The 19,159-nt window shown below is 40.3% G+C and overlaps 1 protein-coding gene across 1 annotated transcript in view; it reads left to right on the top strand.

Moving 5' to 3' along the window:
• The window catches only part of Ttc28 (tetratricopeptide repeat domain 28), a 558,472-nt gene that overhangs the window by 379,028 nt on the left and 160,285 nt on the right, over window positions 1-19,159 (top strand). The window contains exon 6 of the mRNA XM_010604145.1: window positions 15,103-15,610. Coding sequence (XP_010602447.1) covers window positions 15,103-15,610 — 508 coding nt within the window. The remainder of the gene's footprint in view (window positions 1-15,102; window positions 15,611-19,159) is intronic.

Raw genomic sequence — 19,159 nt, 5'->3', positions numbered from 1 at the left:
CTGGCAAAAGTTGAGATATTTGAGTATTTCCAAATCTCCTGCTCTGTGAGTGTCTCCAGTACAAGCTTTGTTTCCTTGGTTTTACATTCCCAAGGCCCAGTAGAGCATAGGTACTCACATGTCTGTTGAGTTGAATGAGTAAATAAATAATGGAAATATTCTTTGTTACTTTTGCAAACATTTATTTTTGTGGTGTATCTTGAAGCAAACTGCCTATGATGCCAGTCCGCATCGTGCCATTGTAGTGCGCTGACCTCCTGTGAATGCAGCTGGTATTCACAGAGTGTGCCAGTTACTTAGGATTCCCAGTGCGCATTCTAATGCAGAGGTCTTTATTAAGTATCCAGTGCTAAACACAACTCCTAGACTCTTATAACCAAACCCCCGAAGCACATCCTAATACCTCCAGCTGACTTAGTCACTGCATTGCTCTCAGGTACCCCATACATGTTTAATGCTGCACTCTGGCTCCGCCGGATGGCGCTCAGGAGAAGTGTGAAGACCACTGTTTATAATGTGAGAGGGGAGACACTGCAAGAATTGTCCTGGGGGGGAAGTGGACACACCTGGATATGCTATAGAAGATTGGCAAAGCCAGCTGGGCCTGGTGGCGCATGCCTGTAATCTCGGCACCTGGGAGGCTGAGTCAGGAGGATCACCCTGAGCTCAAAGCCAGCCTAAACTGCAAAGCAAGAACCTGTCTCAGAGAGGGAGAGAGAGTAGGAGGGGAGGGCACAGACTGGCAAATCCTAAGAGCCAAGAGCGCAGGTTGAGTTTTGGGATCTCTGCCCTTTAATCATTGGTTTAGCAAGATTGTGTTATGCCAAAAATTAGGTTTTAAAAACATTGAAGTTCTGTATTTTTAATAACTCACTCAATGCAAATCAAGTTTCTGTATTTATTTTAAATGAAATTCAAGTTATTACATTTTCACATGTATGAAAAATTACTTCTGATAGATTAGCACTTTAGTACGGGTATTTTAAACTTTTTATTTATAAAAGATTGGCTTTAACCTCTTACCTTCACTTAGTGAGTCCCTCTCCCCAGTATTTCTCCCCAGTTTTCTTAGTTACCAGTTCCATAAACGAGCAAACTTAGGAAACCAAACGTATTCCCTCGCTTCCTTCTTCATCGCCTCCCTCTTTCCCCCTATGATAAACACCGCTAAGTAAAGTAAGCTTGATGTCATCAGACACTACGCGTCATGTGCTGTTTGACAGGAAGTGCGCTTCGTTTCTCGGGAGAAGCCCGAGCCGCATGGCCGTGCCGGCTCCTCCGGAGTGGAGACCTTCGGAAGGGCCGCCGCTCACCGCCTGGCCTTCTCCGCCCCAGCTTCCGGTCCCCACCGATCGTCGCCTCCTCTTCCATCATTTCCTGGAAGCACAGTAAACCAATCCTTTCCCAGTTCCAGATTTTTCCAGAAAGGGGGTTCTCAGGTCATCAAAAAGCTACATGATTTCTATCTGTTTCTGTCGAATACCGTGATGCTTCGAATAGAACCTTCTGGGTTCTTCCTTCCTGTGAATCTCCCAGCACATGTGCATCACTAAGACATTACTGAGCTTCCACCTGAAAGCACAGCCCAGTATCACTGCAGAAACCCATCTGTATCCCTACATGGAGCAAACTTACCCAGGAAGCACAGCCATCTTCTGAATGACTGTAATCATAGTCCTGGGGACAGCTGTCAGAGAGCGGCCGCCGGGGCTAGGCTAGGCACAGCCTCTAAACTTTTTCACTCCGTATCTCTGCGTTTGTACATAGTCCTGAGGAGGATATTGATCAAATGTTTCATTTTAGACTTAAAGGCAGGCTGGCAGTCTTGAAAACCTCCAAAGGAAATATTTATATCTAGGCAGGAGAGAGTAAAAAGTAAATTGCTCAAAAAGCATCAATGCAATAATATTGTTATAGGTTTCTCTGTGCTCAGTCTTAATAAACTCCTGAATGTATATCCAGTTTATGATACAATTTGACAATAGCCATTTTATGATACTGCAAATTAGAAAGACCTGTGTGCTAAGTCAGTCTAAGCATTTAATTGTAAGTAGCAATAGGAAGGACTCCCTTTCAGAGCAAGTACTCTTGTCTTCTTCCTCATTTTTTCTTGGAATTTTTCTAGAAGGCAGTGCAAAATTGTGGAAATGCACTGTCTGTAGTCAGGGTGATCTCAGTTACCTAATGTTTGTTTTCTCATTTGCAAAATAAGGGTAAAAATTTCTACCCTATAGGTCCCTGTGGTGATTTGAGATAACGTAAATAAGATATCTGATATATCATAAATCATCAACTTTGAGATGTGCATTTCCCATATTTTAATATATATATATATATTTGAAATCGTGATGTTCTTACAGTCAATCAGTGAGCAAACTGTCATTGTTTAATTACAATGATTTTTCTTTTATTATGGTAAATATGGAAAAGTTCTTATAGTTCGTGACAATTTTGATTTTACGAAATAATCTGCTTAGCTTTCAATGAATAGTAATCATACTTATTATTATATCTTTATAAGAAATATTTTAGTCATACCTACAAAGAACCCGTATTCTGCTAATTTTCTCAAATTCTGACTTTGGGTGCCATTTCAATTATTAAGAAAAATAATATTATAACAAAAACAGTAGCAGCTCTTGTGTAATCACTTCATGCCTCCTGTGCACAAAACAAAGATAACAGGTAGTAGACTTCACAAGATTTAACGAGACTGTGACTAACTGGATGAGGGACAACAAGTAGAGGAACAAGGACCGAGAATTCTATGCAGATGGACAAGTGGCAACTTAGAAGCACCTGTTTCATATTCTTGAAGCTGTAAGAAAAGTAAACTGGAGTGAGTTTTATTGTCCCCAAATTTTTCTTACAGAGAACTAGAGATCGAAAGGCATTGGTACCGCGCACTTATTTTGTCACTCTTACGTGGGAGTATGGAGTTTCTTTCACATAGTTCTACAGACTAAAAGTCCCACCCATGACTATCAGTTTTCTCTGAGTGTTTGTTGAACGCCTTCTATATGGCAGTCATCATGGAAGAGTTTGAAGTCACAGGGACAAAGAAGACGACCCGTGGTTTCAAGAAGTCTCCGTCTAACCCAAAGAATTTCATACCATGCACCTCCTCTCTTTACCTGCATCCTGTTTCTTTTCTTACTGTATTAAATAGAATAGTCATCTTTTTGTTTTAGAATGTATTTTTTCTAAAACATTTTTAATATTCATTTTCATCCGAAACAAGTTTACCACTGAAAAACAGATTTAAAATTAATATGATGAATAATTTGATAATAGCTGTAATTAGAAATTTTCTCTAACTGTGTAACCTATATTTAAGTCAGCCTGTATATGGTACACTAATTTTGGGTAAAAATTAAATTAAGATCTTAATTAAAATTTTAATTTTTCTACAGAGAAGATGCTGTATTCCATTTTTAGATCTTGGTGCAATGTCTTCTTTCTTTAGGGATTCCCAAAAAAGAGTACTTATGTGCTTACATACCCAAGTCATTCATGTGCCAAAGGAGCAGTGAAAAATGCCGCACAAGGGAAATGACATTTTCAGGCTTTTTAATTGATTTAATGAGGGAGGGAATGGAGGGTACTAATTTGGTATATTTAAATTTTAAATAAATGTAAAAAACAGATTAAATTAATATAATATATGATTTTAGAATTGCTTAATTTACTCAGTTTTATAACATTTATAGTAACAGCTAGGAGTAGTTGAATCCCTGCTGTGTGCTAGGCGCAATTCTAAGTTTCTTATTTATGGTCATAATAATCCCATGAGGTGGATATCATTATCTTGTCATAGGTAAGGAAACAAAAGAGAGACGATTCAAACCTAGGAAGTTTCACTCATTTTATCTCCCTAGGATTCACTAAGTCTGTTATTTTTCAGGGGGTAGAATAAGTAGTTGTTAGAAAGCACCTGAAGTCTGATAAAAGTTGTTAAAGTATGCCATCGAATTTGTCACTAAATAACTGCCTAGCATTTTAGAGACCAAACTATGATATATTTTAAATGTACTACAAGCTTCATCTGTTAGCAGACACATTTTTAAAAAATAATTAAAATGATCATTTAAACCAAAACCATGAGAAATGAATTCTAAGTACAGTACAAACTGGATTTGTTCCACAATTTTGGAAAAGATGGCCACGTTTGTGTTTGTGCGGGAAGATGGCTGCGGTCTTGTTTGTTACCCAGTATAGAGTTTGCACACAACCACAGTTTGGTTCACAAACAAAAGCATGGTACCGCTGCGGATTTATGTTAATAATTGGTATTAAAATAAATGTTATTAAATAAAAACTAATATAATTTCATAGTCGGTCTTGGATGGTTGCTGAATATGTGGCTCAAAAGATAATGCTGAACTTGCCCACCGTTCCTGAGGTGAAATAGTGATAGCGTTGGCTTCTTGTGCTAATCGTGGAAGCCTCAGGAGCACGTGCATCTGCTGGAATGAAAATGCAGAGAGCTGAGGCTGTGGATCATTTGTTCCTGACTGTTCAGAAGCCATGCAGTTCAGAAAGTGCCAGCCTTCCTTAGGGCCTATCCACTGCAGCAGGAGGCCATAGTGTTACACCTTCGTGGATCCCTGCAGGAATTCCCAGTTGTTTAATTCCCTAACATCTCTCCAAGATCCTTGAGGACCATTTCCATACACTTTAAAGATTTCTTTATGAGTTTTATCTGCTGGCCTCTGTAAATAGGTTGTCCTCTTCTTGGTCTCTCTTGCTTCCAGAGCCGCCTTCTCTGCCTCTTGTCTGTGCACTTGTGCACACGTGTGTTTTACATCCCTCTCCCTCTCTGCCTCCCTGCCTCTCTCCACTGTATCTGCTCTGCCAAAGCCAGGTTTTATGACTCAGTGTAAATACTGTCCTGGAAGGGTGACTGGCAACATTCCAACACCCTACAGAACGATGTTTTATAGCTCACTGAAATTCAGGTTGGCTGACAAGTGTGGAATGGAAGAGCTTTGATTAGACTAAAACAGCATTTGCACAGAATATGTTTCCTAATCTGGGTCAAATTATTACTTGAAAAATTTGGTGAATTGTGTCATAGAAAACTCATGAGACCAGGTTATTTGCTTCCACTTCAAGAAAACTAAAGATGTACGCGGAACTGAAAGTGGGAGATAAATTTCCAAACATAATCTTAAGTGATTGTTTCAAGCAAGTAAGGGAATTTCCCCTGGATCAAGCTGAACAACCTGATAGAACCGCCAGGACGAGGTGTTTTCCTTGCTCTTCCTAGTGTGACCGAAGAACTACAAAGAATAGAGTTCTTCAAAGTCTTCCGAAATGGGTAGTGCAGCTGCAGTAGACGTTCGGGTGTGAAAGAGGGAGGAGAACCCTTATGTAACACAGAGGGGACACATTACGGAGTAACACTTCCCTCTCTGATGCCCCGTCGGCCTCACCGTGTGGGCCTTCAGGAAGCAGGAGCATGCACTCTTTCATTGGCTGCAGCTTGGCATTGACAGCACATAGCACGGATGCCTGTTGTATTGCGTCAAGTTTACATGCAGCATCAAGTTTTTTAAAAACTGGAATCATTATAAATTCTGGCAGTTTTTATGGTATAATTAAAATGTCTAACAGGATACCTCTGGGAAACCAAATGCAGTTTTACTATTTATAGAGCCAACAGAGGTAGTGTTTCTTGCCAACTTTCATATCTTAGGACCTATAAATTGCTCTTAATAGCTAATCTGTCATCCCTGCTTCTCATACCAGAAAGCTTGTTTCCTTATTAATCTGTTAATTTGCATCTACAAAGGACATTTACAAATCCTTGGTTTGAAAACATTGCAGCATGAATGCTGGGCATTATAAATAATTTATTACCTGTGATAGCACTCTTAGGTTTAGGTAATAGATCTTCCTGACATTGTATTATTCTTCCAACCCTAATATAATTTTGATAAAAATAATTAATATGAAAGCTCCTCTAGCCTCACGGTATTAGAAAAAGTTGATACTTTACCAAGCAGAAGCTGTAACTATTACTAACGGCTCTCTAAGCTCAGAGTAAGGGATTCAAACCAGCTATAATAACCAACTAGTCGAACCAACTACTATGGTAGAAAAGAATTCAGATCATACACACATATGTGTTCTTTTGTAGAATAATTGCAAGATATTACTCCAACCCCAGGTTTAGACATTTGGACAAACTGGTTAGACTGATGATGATAAACCTGATACCAGTTATTGAGCAGGTATAGCATACACATGATTTAAGACAACTAAAGACCATGTAATTAAAAATTTCTTTGTCATAGTTAAACCTCCTCTTTCTCTATGGCTGTGAGTTCACAATTCTTAGAGATCATATTTAGGAAGCTTTCTCTCTACCAAGATCCTTATCCTTTAACTGCTTTTTGTTTGTGTTTCCTTGGTTTGTTTAGTTCAACCCAAGAAGCATTTGTGGAAACAGGTAACAAAATATAAAAGGGGAGAAATAGAGTAATACTGGTAGTAGGGTCAGATCATGGGCTAAACCCTGGGGAGAGCTTGCACACATGTGGGATTCTATCTGGCTGTTAGAGAGAGGCTCTGCCTCTGGCCTTAAACTTCCTAGTGGCCCGAAGAGTTGAACATGACTGCTTATAAGAATTATGTTTTGGGTGGGCTGGGGATTTAGCTCAGTAGCACTGTGCCCACCATGCAAGTGCAAGGTCCTGTTTGAGCCCTGGTACCAAAAAAAAAAAAAAAAAAGGAATTTTGTTTGTTTGTTTGTTTTAAGATAAAATCATAGCAGCTGCTTGACAGAAGCACTGAGATCTGAATGATTTTTTTCCCATTGTACTTATAAAGATGACATTAGGTGAAATCTTCTACACTGCCCTCAACAATATAGGTTATAACATTTCTTTTAAGTATTCTTTTCCAGTTGATGTTATGTGACTATTGGTAACCAACCGTAGGAGTTGGTCACCATCATTTAAACTTTATCCAGAATTACCATACTCAGTTGCTGATTAAGAATAGATTTTTCAGACTACAGTATACTCTTTAAGTAGGAAAAGTATTTGTTCAACGCAAGCCTCCACAGAACACAATTCAATTTTCTATTTCTGTAGGTTTATATTTGAGTAGCTATTGATTGATTTCCTCCTAAATAAGCCTGAAATTTGGATATGTTACTTCCAGGTAGATCTTTCTATCTAGACTGATACGGGTTTCCAAAAATTACCTAATCTGATTTTTGTATCCAGTTCTCCTCAAAATGCTTCTCTTTTTTTAAAAGGTAAAATTTAATCATCCAAACCTGTTGTAATTGCAACATAATTAAACTACTACATAGTGTTAACTATGATGTTTTTCCCAGATAGTGTTAACTCTAACTGTGGTGTTTCCTAGAAAATGAAATTAATAATTTATGCTCAATGTGATGTATGATTGGCCAGATTATGCTATATTAACAATCCCCAGATCTCAGTGCTTTAAAATGAAAAAGGTTTATTTTTTGTGCTCATTGTATATTCATTAAGCCCATCAGTTCGAAATTAGATAAAGGAGATGTGTTTTTTTCTATAAATGGAATACTACTGAGCCATAAAGAATGAGAAATTAGATTCATTCGTAGGAAAATGGTTACATATTGAGGATATACTCCTAAGTGAAATAAATAAGTCACACATTTATAAATACCATATAGTTTCTCTGGTGTGAAAAGCTATAATAATACATAAGATCCTAATGCGATAGTTGACCATGTGAAACAGGAAGAAAAGGGCCAAAGACGTAGGGAAAATGGGAAGGGCAGGGGAAAGGTAATAAGGGAAAAGAAAAAATATGAGAAAATGAAAAAATGGAAATAAAGTGTTTGTAAATGGGGAGGAGAGGAGGGGGTGAAGGGAGGGCAGGGACAAGGGGAAAAAATGAGAACCCAGACCTGTCATGAAAGGTACAAGATCCCAATAATGAATGTAACTGTACTGTATACTTAAAATGTACCAATAAACTCAATAAAAGAGAAAAAAAATCATCCAGTAGTCTATTACACACTGACATGATTCTCACTTAAAGATCAATTCTTGCTACAGACTTTAGCAAGAGAGGATGAGGTAAAGCATGCACCGGTTCCTACAGGTATGGGCTGCGTTCCAGAACACGGTCACTTGGATTCGCAGAAGCCTATCATATAGCCACATATGTGTGACTTCTCCCAATCAAGGATGTGGTCTTACCTGCCTGGAAAGAGAAAAGCTAGCATATTTGTGAATGCCCTTGTGTTAGTCACATTTTCATCACTGTGACAAAATAACGAAGAAAAACAAATGAAAGGAGGAAATATTTATTTTGGCTTATGGCTTCAGATATTTCAGTCCATGGTGAGTCAGAAATATCATGGTGGGGGAGCACAGTACATGAAAGCTGATAACTTCATGCTGGCTGGGAAGCGGAAAGAAGGGAAAAAAAGCCCAAGTGGAAGGGGCCAGTGACTAAATATAGTTCCAAGGTTTTGTTCCCATGACCCAGTTCCTTTAACTAGATCCCACCTGCTAAGTTCCCATTACCTCCCAATATGCTATTGAATTATGATCTCATTAATGGATTACTCCATTGCTGAATTAGTGCCCTTTTAGGCATGTCATTTTATCTCTTTGAGTCTTTGAGACTAGTCATCTCACAGATGGATATTATAACAATACATGCTTAAGAGGATTGTTGTAATGATCCAGTGTAACTGCACGCATAGAAAATGCCTGAGATTTTACAAAGTGGTGGGCAGACAGAACCCATCCAAAATTGTAACATACCTAGTCATGCTCTATGCACTTTCTCATGCATCTGTTTTCAACAATTACTCCCCTAAGGAAAGAAACTCCTGTCTATCTACCTAATAATAGACTTTATTTTTAGAGAAGACAATTGAGTAGTTTAGTTTCCACATCTATGCTCTCTCTCCCTGCCTCGTTTTCATTTATTCTGTCTCTATGTCCCTCTGTCTCTGTCTGTCCATCCACTCCTCCTCCTCCCAGTTTCTCCTAGTATTGGCATCTTGTATTACTATGGTCTGTACACCTGTCACAATTGGTGAAGCACTCTTGATAGTGCTTACTGTTAACTAAAGGTCACAAGTTCCATTTGGATGCACTCTTCTTGTACAGTTGTATGGACTTTGGCACATGTAGAATGTCAGGTTATCCACCATTGTAGCACTATGTAGAATATTTTCATTGCCCTAAAACTTTCTGTGCTCCATTTATTCCTCTCTCCTGTGTTCCCACATTTTCCCTGGAACAACTGATCTTCCTCTCTATACAGTTTTACCTTTTCCAGACGCCCTGTAGTTGGAATCCTATAGTATATAGCCATTTTAGACTGACTTCTTTCACGGTGATATCCACTTAGGGGTTCCTCCATGTCTTTCCCCGGCTCGATAGATGATTTCTTTTCAGTGCCAGATAGTATTGCATTACAGGATATAGGCTTGTCACAGTTTATTCATTCATCTATTGGTTACTTCCACTTTTAGCAATTATTAATAAATGTGTTTAGTGTGGACATACATATCCAGTTCATTCGGGTAAATAGCTGGAGCACGAGTGCTAGATCATGCGGCAGACTGTTAAATTTTAGAAGAAATTGCCACCGTCTTCCGAAGTGACTCTGCCATGTTTTATTCCCACCAGCAATGAGTGGATTTCTGTTACCACACACTCTTGTCAGTATTGCAACTGCTTGTGGATTTCAGCCATTCTGATAGACATATCTCGTTGTTTAAATCTGCAATTCCCTAATGACTTGTGATGTTGAGCATCTTCTCATGTGCTTGTTATCTGCATATACTTTCTTTGGTGAGATTCTGCTTCAAGATCTATTGGACTTTTACATTTTTTTTTACTTCTTTTGTCTATTGTTTTCATATACATAAACAGTTTTTTTTTCTCAGAAGTAAGTTTTGCAAACATTTTCTCTGAACCTGTGGCTTGTCTTTCATTCTCTTGAGTGCCTTTTGCATGGCATAAATTTTTAATTTTAGTGAAGTCTAACTTCACAGTTTTTTCTTTCATTAAGCATACTTTTGGTGTTGTATCTAATGACTCACTGCCAAACCCTAGATCACCTAGATCTTCTGTTATGTTATCTTCCAGGAATTCAGTAAGTTTTCTTTAATGTATGCACATGAATCTTTTCAAGTTAATTTTTGGGAGGGTCTTTTGAGGGTCTTGCCATGCGGTTCAGGCTGGCCTTGGACCCACTGTAGAGCTCAGGCTGGCCTGAAACTCTCAGTGTTCCTCCCGCCTCAGCACCCTGAGCACTGAGATCCCAGGTGTGCACCACCACGCCCAGTCTCATTTCAGGTTACGTTTTATGAAAGCTGGGAGGTCTGTGTCTGATTCTTTTCTTGGCATTTAATGTCCAGTTGTTTTAGCAACATCTGTTGGAAAGGGTGTCCTTTCTTCACTGAATGGTGAAGATCAGTTGATTTGATTTGTGCAAATCTAGAGAATTTTCTTGAATGCACGAATGAATAAACAAATGAACCAGTCAACAAATAGACCCTCAAATACTCCAAAGCTTTAACCGCTTGAAGTCAAGGTGGTTCTACCTAGATGTTGGGTATACCAGGGAATCGAAAAAGTCTCTAACAAAAGGGTGAGTTTTCTTGTATATGTAACAGCAGGAAAATGACCTAGATAATGTGCTGCCCTTTGGTAGATGAGAGCAGTGATGGTTCCCATCTTTGGTAGGGTCTGCTTCTTGTCTTTTCTTTTTCATTGTGATGAGAGAACTTTATGTTCTGTATCCTAGTCATCTTTTACAACATCTCTGAAGTGAATAGAGCTAAATGAGTTGGGTACAAAGAAAAACTTAAAGTTTTGAGCGTCTTTTATGTGCCAAACCCGGAATCAGGCTCATGAAGAATACTATTTTATTTAGTATAGGACATCAAAGTTCTGTGAAGTTTTAAGAGTCTCATTTTAAAAATGAAGAAACTTGAGGCTCAGCGATGTTTATATACTTTTTAATCATCACAGAGTGTGTATTCTTTTTTTTTTCTCATTGAGTTTATTGGTACATTTTAGGTATAGAGTACAGTTACATTCATCATTGGGATCTTGTATCTTTACATGACAGGTCTTGGTTCTCATTTTTTCCCCTTGTCCCTGCCCTCCCTTCACCCCATCCTCCCTTCCCTATTACAAATACTTTTTTCCATTTTTTTCATTTTCTCATATTTTTTCCCTTATTACCTTTCCCCTACCCTTCCCACTTCCTCTACACCTTTAGCCCTTTTCTTCCTATTTCACATTGTCGATTATATCATTAGGATCTTATGTACCATTATAGTTCTTCACAGAGTGTGTATTGTTGATTCCAGAGTCAATCGCTATGTATTTTTATGTCTACTGAGTTGTGGGTGCTTACTCTAGGACTCTGAGTTTATGGGCATTGGCCTGGCAGGGTTTACGTGGTGCATGAGGGTTTGGGCAGTAAAAAGAAAACAATATTTCTGATACTACCCGTAGGTACATTTCCTGTTTTCCCAACTACATACAATTAATCATCAGCAGTTATATTAAATGTTCTCTGTATATCCCTACTATTTATTTAATCCTCTCACAAACTATAGCCCTTATGAAAAATGCATACAATAAGTCGGGGAGGGCATACTAGGTAGAGGAAGATGTGTTTAAATCTTCAGAACACTATTTAATGGTAGTTTCATCAATGTAGTTGTAGTTTGGGTATTTAAACTGTATTTTATTTCTCAAGTTAAAAACTTTTAAAGGTGGCTAGAAGAAATATGAGCAAATTTCCAGCTCTAGCTTCAGATCCCAGGAAAGCAACTCATCAGATGTAGCTCTTCTGTGAATATTCAGGTCACATAGCCAGGGTTGACTGACTCCGATGTGCCTAAGTCTACAGCTGGAAATTCTTTGGCAAGAAGATGACTAATTTCTATCTTGTAGAAAGAGAAAACTATTGTCTTATTCCAGCCAGATAGTTTGTTAGCATAACTGTCTGTATGCATTTTAGTATTCAAATACAGATGTTCCAAAATGTTTCCACTGTGGAAAGCAGCTGCTGCTATTCTAGCACAAAAATCTCAGAGAGATTAATATACAAAGGCAGTGTGGCAAACACAGCATCTGCTTGAGGTGGAGCCGGTGATTCCCCCTCGATAGTGGGTCTTCAGATCCTCATTAACAGCCTAGAACTATGTTTCAGATCTACACTTACTCTACAGGAACAAAGACAAGTGATTAATTTGCAATTCACTTAGCTGATAAATATCATCACATGTTATTTGCCCATGGGTTGTAAAACACTGGACTTCATTTCCTGTGGCAAGTGATAGGAATAGAGATGTTTGAGTACAATGACTGATGTGTTCAGTTACCACTACTGGCTTCTGCTTGTAACAGAGTTTAGCCCACCCAGGCTGCAGTTGTGAAATACCCATGGATACCTTAGAGATGCCTTCACAGTTACTGCCGCATCTGATCCCACCCCAGCCCTGAGAAGTGTGTTCAGCATTGTTTTTAGCACCATTTAATAAATAAAACAGAGGTGACAAATTGAAATAACTTATTAGGTTATACAGCCAGGGCTTCTGATGCTAAAATCCTGTTCTATTCTCCCTCTATACTAAGCTGCCTCTGGTTTCAGGGACTCTGTTTCCTAAACGATAGAGTCCTTCCTAGAGATTCTGATTTGCCGGACACCTGCCACAGACAGCCTCAGCCTGGCAGCGCTGTTTGGCAACTAGAGGATGCTTAGAAAAAGCTAACGGAACAGTTCTTCCCTCTCCCTACAACACCCCAGAAAGGAGACGCCCCAACAGTCCCTTTCCTTATGTTCAGAGAGCTCCAGTAAGGGAGCTTCTGTGTCTCCCTGGCATTTAGAGAAATGAAGAACGAGAAGCAGAAGATCCCAGGGCTGTCATTTGGAGTTGCTATAAACCAGAAGTTTCTGAGAATAGTTGATGCCTGGGGTGTTCTGCCTGTCCCGGGCTTTATAAATTCTCCCCTGCAGTGTTCAAGGGCTCATTGCTTCCAACCAGATCTGCTCTTTGGAGCTCTCTAGTAAATTATTTATGGTCTACATGCTTGACAGCGGCTCAGGGCTGAGTCTGAAAATGCCTGGCCTCTGGCTTGCTGCTAGAGCTTAGAAATCTCTGTCTAGAAGACCAAGGCTCAGAGAAGTTAAGTTGCTCACGGTCCTTGAGATAGGAAAAGGCCGGCTGTGACCCAAATGGCTAGCTCTCCTAGCTCCGCAGTGGAAGAGTCTCTTCCTTTTACGCTGCAGACAGCAGAGAGTGGCAGTGTTCGTGGACTGTGGCCTCCTTAGCCAGGCTTAGGTGGAGAAGAACCCCAAAGAATAAGATGGGGAAGGCCAGCTACTGCCGGAGAGGAAAGAGGTCCCTTCCCTTGGCCTGTAGCAAGGGAGGGTCACTGTCACAGTGGGTCGTGAGTGGATAAGAAACAAGGGGAGGCCCGCAAAGTCCCAACCTCAGTTCCAAAGAGGCTGTCAAGGTGGGAACCTGAGGTCAGTGTAGCCTACGTGGCATGCTGTAGTTGACGTTGTGACTTCCTCTGCCAGAGTCACGCTGCTGCAGCATTGTGACTTGTGGAATTCATTCTACTCCCTACCGCCCAGACAATAACCAAAAAAAGTTAATTTCTAAGTATTTATTTCCTCTCTATTCTCTAAATCCTTTTTGTTGGAACATCTGTGAAATGATAAAAAGAACTTAAAACAATATGAAACACTTTGCAGATACACTATTTGCAAGTACCATAAAAATGATCTCTCAGTCATTTTGATCAAGACTTGCTATTTCAGAAGCAAAGAAAATAGGGTAGCGTATCACTCATCTCTATACAATTTTAATACACATATTCTGAGTTGTACAGACATAGAACACATCTCATAAAGAAACATCCTTTCTCCAGCAGGGAGTGAATCGCCTTATTACTGTTCCCAAGACCTTGGGGTAACTCCTTGCCCACTAGTGACAGAACAAGTGTACTCTTTGTTTCCAAGGACCATGTGTTTATGATGCAAAGGAAAGCATCATGAAGAAAGGGACCTTAGCTTTAGGCATGCAGTGAAGGAAGGGGAAGGTAGGCAAGCTTTTACTTTGTAGATAGAAAAGAAAGGCCGAAAAAGTCTGATACAACTTTCTTTTTATATATCTGCAAAGAAATTCTAAAGTGGAAATTAGCCTGTAAGACTATACACACATTGGTAAGATTCTGTACCGATATAGTCATTTTTATTAAAACCTTTGAGATACATACAAAGGGTTTGTGTACTTTTCTTTGGACAAGAAATGGATGAGTAGTGAGCAGTGTGGGAAGAGAGTGTCTCTCTGCACAGAGAGGCTGGACTTAGCCCGTGGATAGGAAGGAAAAGCTGAAGAGCTAATGGAAGGAGGAGAGGAAGGGAGGGAGGCTCAATGGCTACTGTCCTGTGCACAGGCATTGGTTGTAACCCACCCATTGTTTTCTTCGGAGACTCATCCAGATCTAAATCCTCCACAGCAACCAGCACTGATGAAATCACATTAAAGGAACAAGAGAACTGACCCTCCAGGGGCTCACAGAATTATCAGTCACTGTGTTAAACATGTCGCTCACCGGGGTTGCGTGCATTTGCTTTGGAAGAAGAACAGAGTAGAGAAACGGCCAAAGTGCTGAGGGCCAAATGTGGATTTCTCCTTGTGGATGTCTTATGCTCATCATATGTCATAATTAAATTTGGTTTTCTTCAACATTTTCTTATACCTTAGAGGCTAATAGGTTTTAAGAGCTATAATGACATAGTGAATATTGGAAATGTCAGTAAGTCTTTAAACTAGGGATGAAGGTTACATGGAACACAACCTGTTTCTGTGAGATTAGGTATGGAAAGCTACTGATTAAGTCACCATTGTTTTCCATTAGGAACTTGCTGTTGGATGTGTTCTTTATCAGTTCTACATAGGTCTGCGGCCCACTGATAGAAACACCATTAGGAATTGGATTGATAGTTACAGGCAAACTCTGAAATTGTATCTGCTGAAACAAACCAAAGCCATTTCCTGATGCACTTTTATTTCTTTTCCTTATCCTCTCTCTCCAGGCAGCTTCATCAGCCCTGAGCAGTCTGGGCCATGTGTACACAGCAATCGGAGACTATCCCAATGCACTTGCCAGTCACAAGCAGTGTGTTCTTCTCGCCAAGCAATCCAAAGACGAACTTTCCGAAGCCCGAGAACTTGGCAACATGGGTGCAGTGTACATCGCTATGGGTGACTTTGACAATGCCGTGCAGTGCCACGAGCAGCACCTGAAGATAGCCAAGGACCTGGGAAACAAGCGAGAGGAGGCCCGGGCCTACAGCAACCTGGGCAGTGCCTACCACTACCGGAGGAACTTTGACAAGGCCACGTCTTACCACAACTATGTGCTGGAGCTGGCACAGGAGCTGATGGAGAAGGCCATCGAGATGCGGGCCTACGCTGGCCTAGGCCACGCTGCCAGGTGCATGCAAGATTTGGAGAGGGCAAGACAGTATCACGAGCAGCAGTTGGGCATTGCGGAGGACCTCAAGGACCGTGCTGCGGAGGGCCGTGCGTCCTCCAATCTGGGTAAGGATGGGTTGCTTGCGAGATTCTGGGTCAGTAGTATGGGCTGGAAGCAGCTGAAGTAACCTCCTTTCTTTATAAGATTCTGTGTGTTTTCACTCCGAAGAATCTCGTCATTGTGTGCCCTGTGTCTTTCCTTCAGACGTGTCCCGTTGGAGCCTGCCTGCTTTAGATCACATGGTCTTTTGGGTCATCATAGTGCTGCTCTGAGGATTAGAACTCAGAAGTGCTGGAAAAAACAAAACAGCTTAGCCTTTTTCTGTCTAGAGAGACAAGCAACCAGATTTCTAATTAGAGAGAGGGAGAATGAAGATGATATAAAGCTGTGTTTGGTTTAAGTGAAAGAGAAGCTGCTAAGAAGTCATCAGTGCAAAAGAATTTGAGAGAATTTTTGCTTACAGGGACTTCTTTCCTTGGTGAATTAACTTCACTTTAGATGCCAACATATACTTTTTCATCAAAATTAAGTGTATTCACAGATAATATTGATAATGTTAGTAAAAATGCAAAATTACTATTTTTTGTGGGGGGAGGGTACCAGGGATCAAACTCAGGACCTTGTACTTGTGAGACAGGCATGGAGCCACTGAGCTAAATCTCCAGCCCTGTGAAAAATACATTTTAAAAGCATACATTTGCAATCCCTGGTTTGGTATTACTCGATTACAATGAAGAGATGTATAATTGGGGGCAGTTTTTGTTTCTATGTAGTGGTGAGATTGTTTTTAGGCAAAATTGTTACTTTGTCTGTGTGTCTAAACAGATGTGGGTAGGTAGTGGAGGGAAGATACAGATGTGTTTGGGAATATAAACTGGAGCTGCTTGCTTCTATACCTGGAAGGATTCAGGGTGGGGAGGAGACTCGGGAAGGAGACTTCATTGGCATTAGTATGCCCCTCCCAGATACAAGTGGTGGCAGACTGTAAACCTCAGCCCCCCTTTTCTTATGTGACTTGCCAAACTGAGGCAGCCCCATCTCTGTGTAATTTCAGCATTACTCCATCCTTCCTTCTGCCTCCGTTTCTCTTAACCGTATTTTTAGTTGCTAGAAAAAGTTGTAGATTTCTGGAGATTGCTCTTCTGATGGTTAGGAGACAAGAATTTGAGTCTGACAAGAACTACAGAAATAAGACTTAGGCTTTTTGTATTCCTTCAATATATTTCAAATGTTTATTGAATTCTTACTATATCCCACTCCTGAAAAATTATTTTAAGGGAGGTAGAAGTTTAAAAAAAATCATTGCTTTCTGATCTGAGTGTGATGGTGCATGCCTATAATTCCATCACTCAGGGAGTCTGAGGCAAGATCATAATTCAAGCCTAGTCTGGGTAATTTAGTGACTTCTCAAGACTCTGTATTAAAGTAAACAATACAAAAGGGCTGGAGGTATAGCTCAGTGAAAATCCCTGGGCTCCATCTCCCATTCCAGAAAAAGAAATTTTTTCTTGCCATCAAAAATCTTATAATTGAGTCAGGAAAATAAGACTCATACACAGTGTTAATGGTGTGTTGCCATGGAATTCCTAGAACAGAGAGTCTGAAGGCTAGGAGTGGCCTGGAAAGCTTCTTCGAGAAGATTAGAGCCAGGAAAACCGTGACGCATAGGTAAGTGGCTGGGCACGAAAAGGCAGTGATGGGAGGGAGACGTGAAAGACGACATGAGGTGCAGCGGGCCGGCCCGGCTGAGCGATGGTGGCCTTCAGGATGGTGCTGGCGGGTGAGGAGATTCCATCATGCACACGAGGTAGAGAGTGCGCTGGTGCACAGGAAGTAAGAAGTGTGAAATGTGCATACGGGAAGGCAAAACAGGTAGGCATTTGAGGAAGATGAGTCGTGCAGTAGCGTGCAGGATGGATTATTACCTAGTGCCAAAGAAGTTGTGCCAATGAGGCTATTCAGCTTTCCCTCGTCATCGTGTGTCAGCTTTGATAAGTTGTATTTTTCAGAAGTTTCATTCATTTCATCCCAGTTACTGAATTTTTTGGCCTAAAGTTGTTTATAATCCTCATTATTTTGATGATGATGATGATGATGATGATGACACGGGGGTGCACCTTCCTTCATTCCTGATAGTAGGGGTTTTCAAGTTTGTGGCTTCCAAGACTATTGTCAAGCTCAGTAATTGACTAGAACGATTCACTGAAGTGTCATGTTCATGATGACGGCTTGTTACCGAGAAAGGATACAGCTTGAAATCAGCCAAGGGAGTGGTACCTGGAGCATAGTCCAAGCGAGCTCCAAGTGCAAGGCTTCTGGTTGTTCTCCCCTGGTGGATTTGTGGGTGGAACACACTCCCCTAAGCAATGACGTGTGACAATATGCATAGAGTGTGGCTAACCAGAAAAGCTCATTTGGGCCTCAGAATCCAATTTTCATTGGACCTTACTCATGTCGACGTAGTTGACCATTTGCTCATGTGACCTTAGTTTCTAGCCCCTCCAAAAGTTGAGCTAAGGCCATGTGACCCAAAGCCCCCACAATAAATCCCATTGTTAGCATAGACCATCTGACCAGGGCAAGATGCTCAGGTAACCGAAAACACTGTTAGCAGGTTGTGGGGATGCTAAAGGCTTTGCCACGCACACAGCCTAAACTGCTCCTTGGGCACGATTAATTCTTTACTGCACAAGGGAATTTTTAAAAGATATATGTTGTGTTCTTTAAGCTTTAGAATTACTACTTGGATCTTTTTGTTAACATTTCAGTTTTTCTGCTGAGATTTATGTTCATTTGTGCCATGTGTTTTTCCCTTTGCATAGCTGAGTCCGATTATGATAGCCAATATATATATAGATCATCTTAGAGTTTGATCCTATTGCTTGCTTTTTTTTCCTTGTTTATAGCAGCATGGCTGAGATAAATTCACATACCATACATACAATTAAAGTATATGATTTAGTGGCAGTCTTTAGTATAGTCACAGAGTCGTATGCTGATTGCCTTCTGTTCTGAGTATTAGTCACATTTCAGTGTTACTGTGTATACCCAGCAATTAAGATTATATCTGACATTGTGAATAGTATTTTATAGAGAAAGAAAATTTGGATATTATCTTTTCTTAATAATTCTGATTTGTTGATGTTGTTTTACTAGGCAATTAACTTGGCTGGACTCAAACTCCAAAATAGTCTTCTGTGTGATGGGTGACAGCTGAAATCTTTCTTTAGGTCTTTTAGCTTTCAACTGACTGTTTAGATTTGCCTTGCACATGCATATTTTAGGGGTTAGAGAGAGAGATGGGTAAAGTTTATTCTCAGAATTACTGTGACTTGTGGCCCTCTCTGAGATTTTTTTCCTCTGGTTTTTCAAGTTAGTAAGACTGTGTTTTTCTGTGTAAACTTTAGCCTTGCCTTGTAGCACTGCCCAGGACCTGCCCTTCCTCCAACCCCCACCAAAAAATTAATTTTAAAATGTCCTTTGAGCCAGGGGTTTAGCTTATTGGTAGAGCACATGCTTAGGATGTGCAAAGCCCTGGATTCAATCCCAGGACCACCCCCCAAAAGTACATAAGAATATTCCCTGGCATTTGAAAAACTTTCCCACTGGTATTA

Source organism: Fukomys damarensis, unplaced genomic scaffold, assembly GCF_012274545.1.
Source record: "Fukomys damarensis isolate Sample0158 unplaced genomic scaffold, DMR_v1.0_HiC HiC_scaffold_12, whole genome shotgun sequence".
In the NCBI taxonomy this organism is placed as follows: Eukaryota; Metazoa; Chordata; class Mammalia; order Rodentia; family Bathyergidae; genus Fukomys; species Fukomys damarensis.
This window is presented reverse-complemented; position numbering and strand designations above follow the sequence as displayed.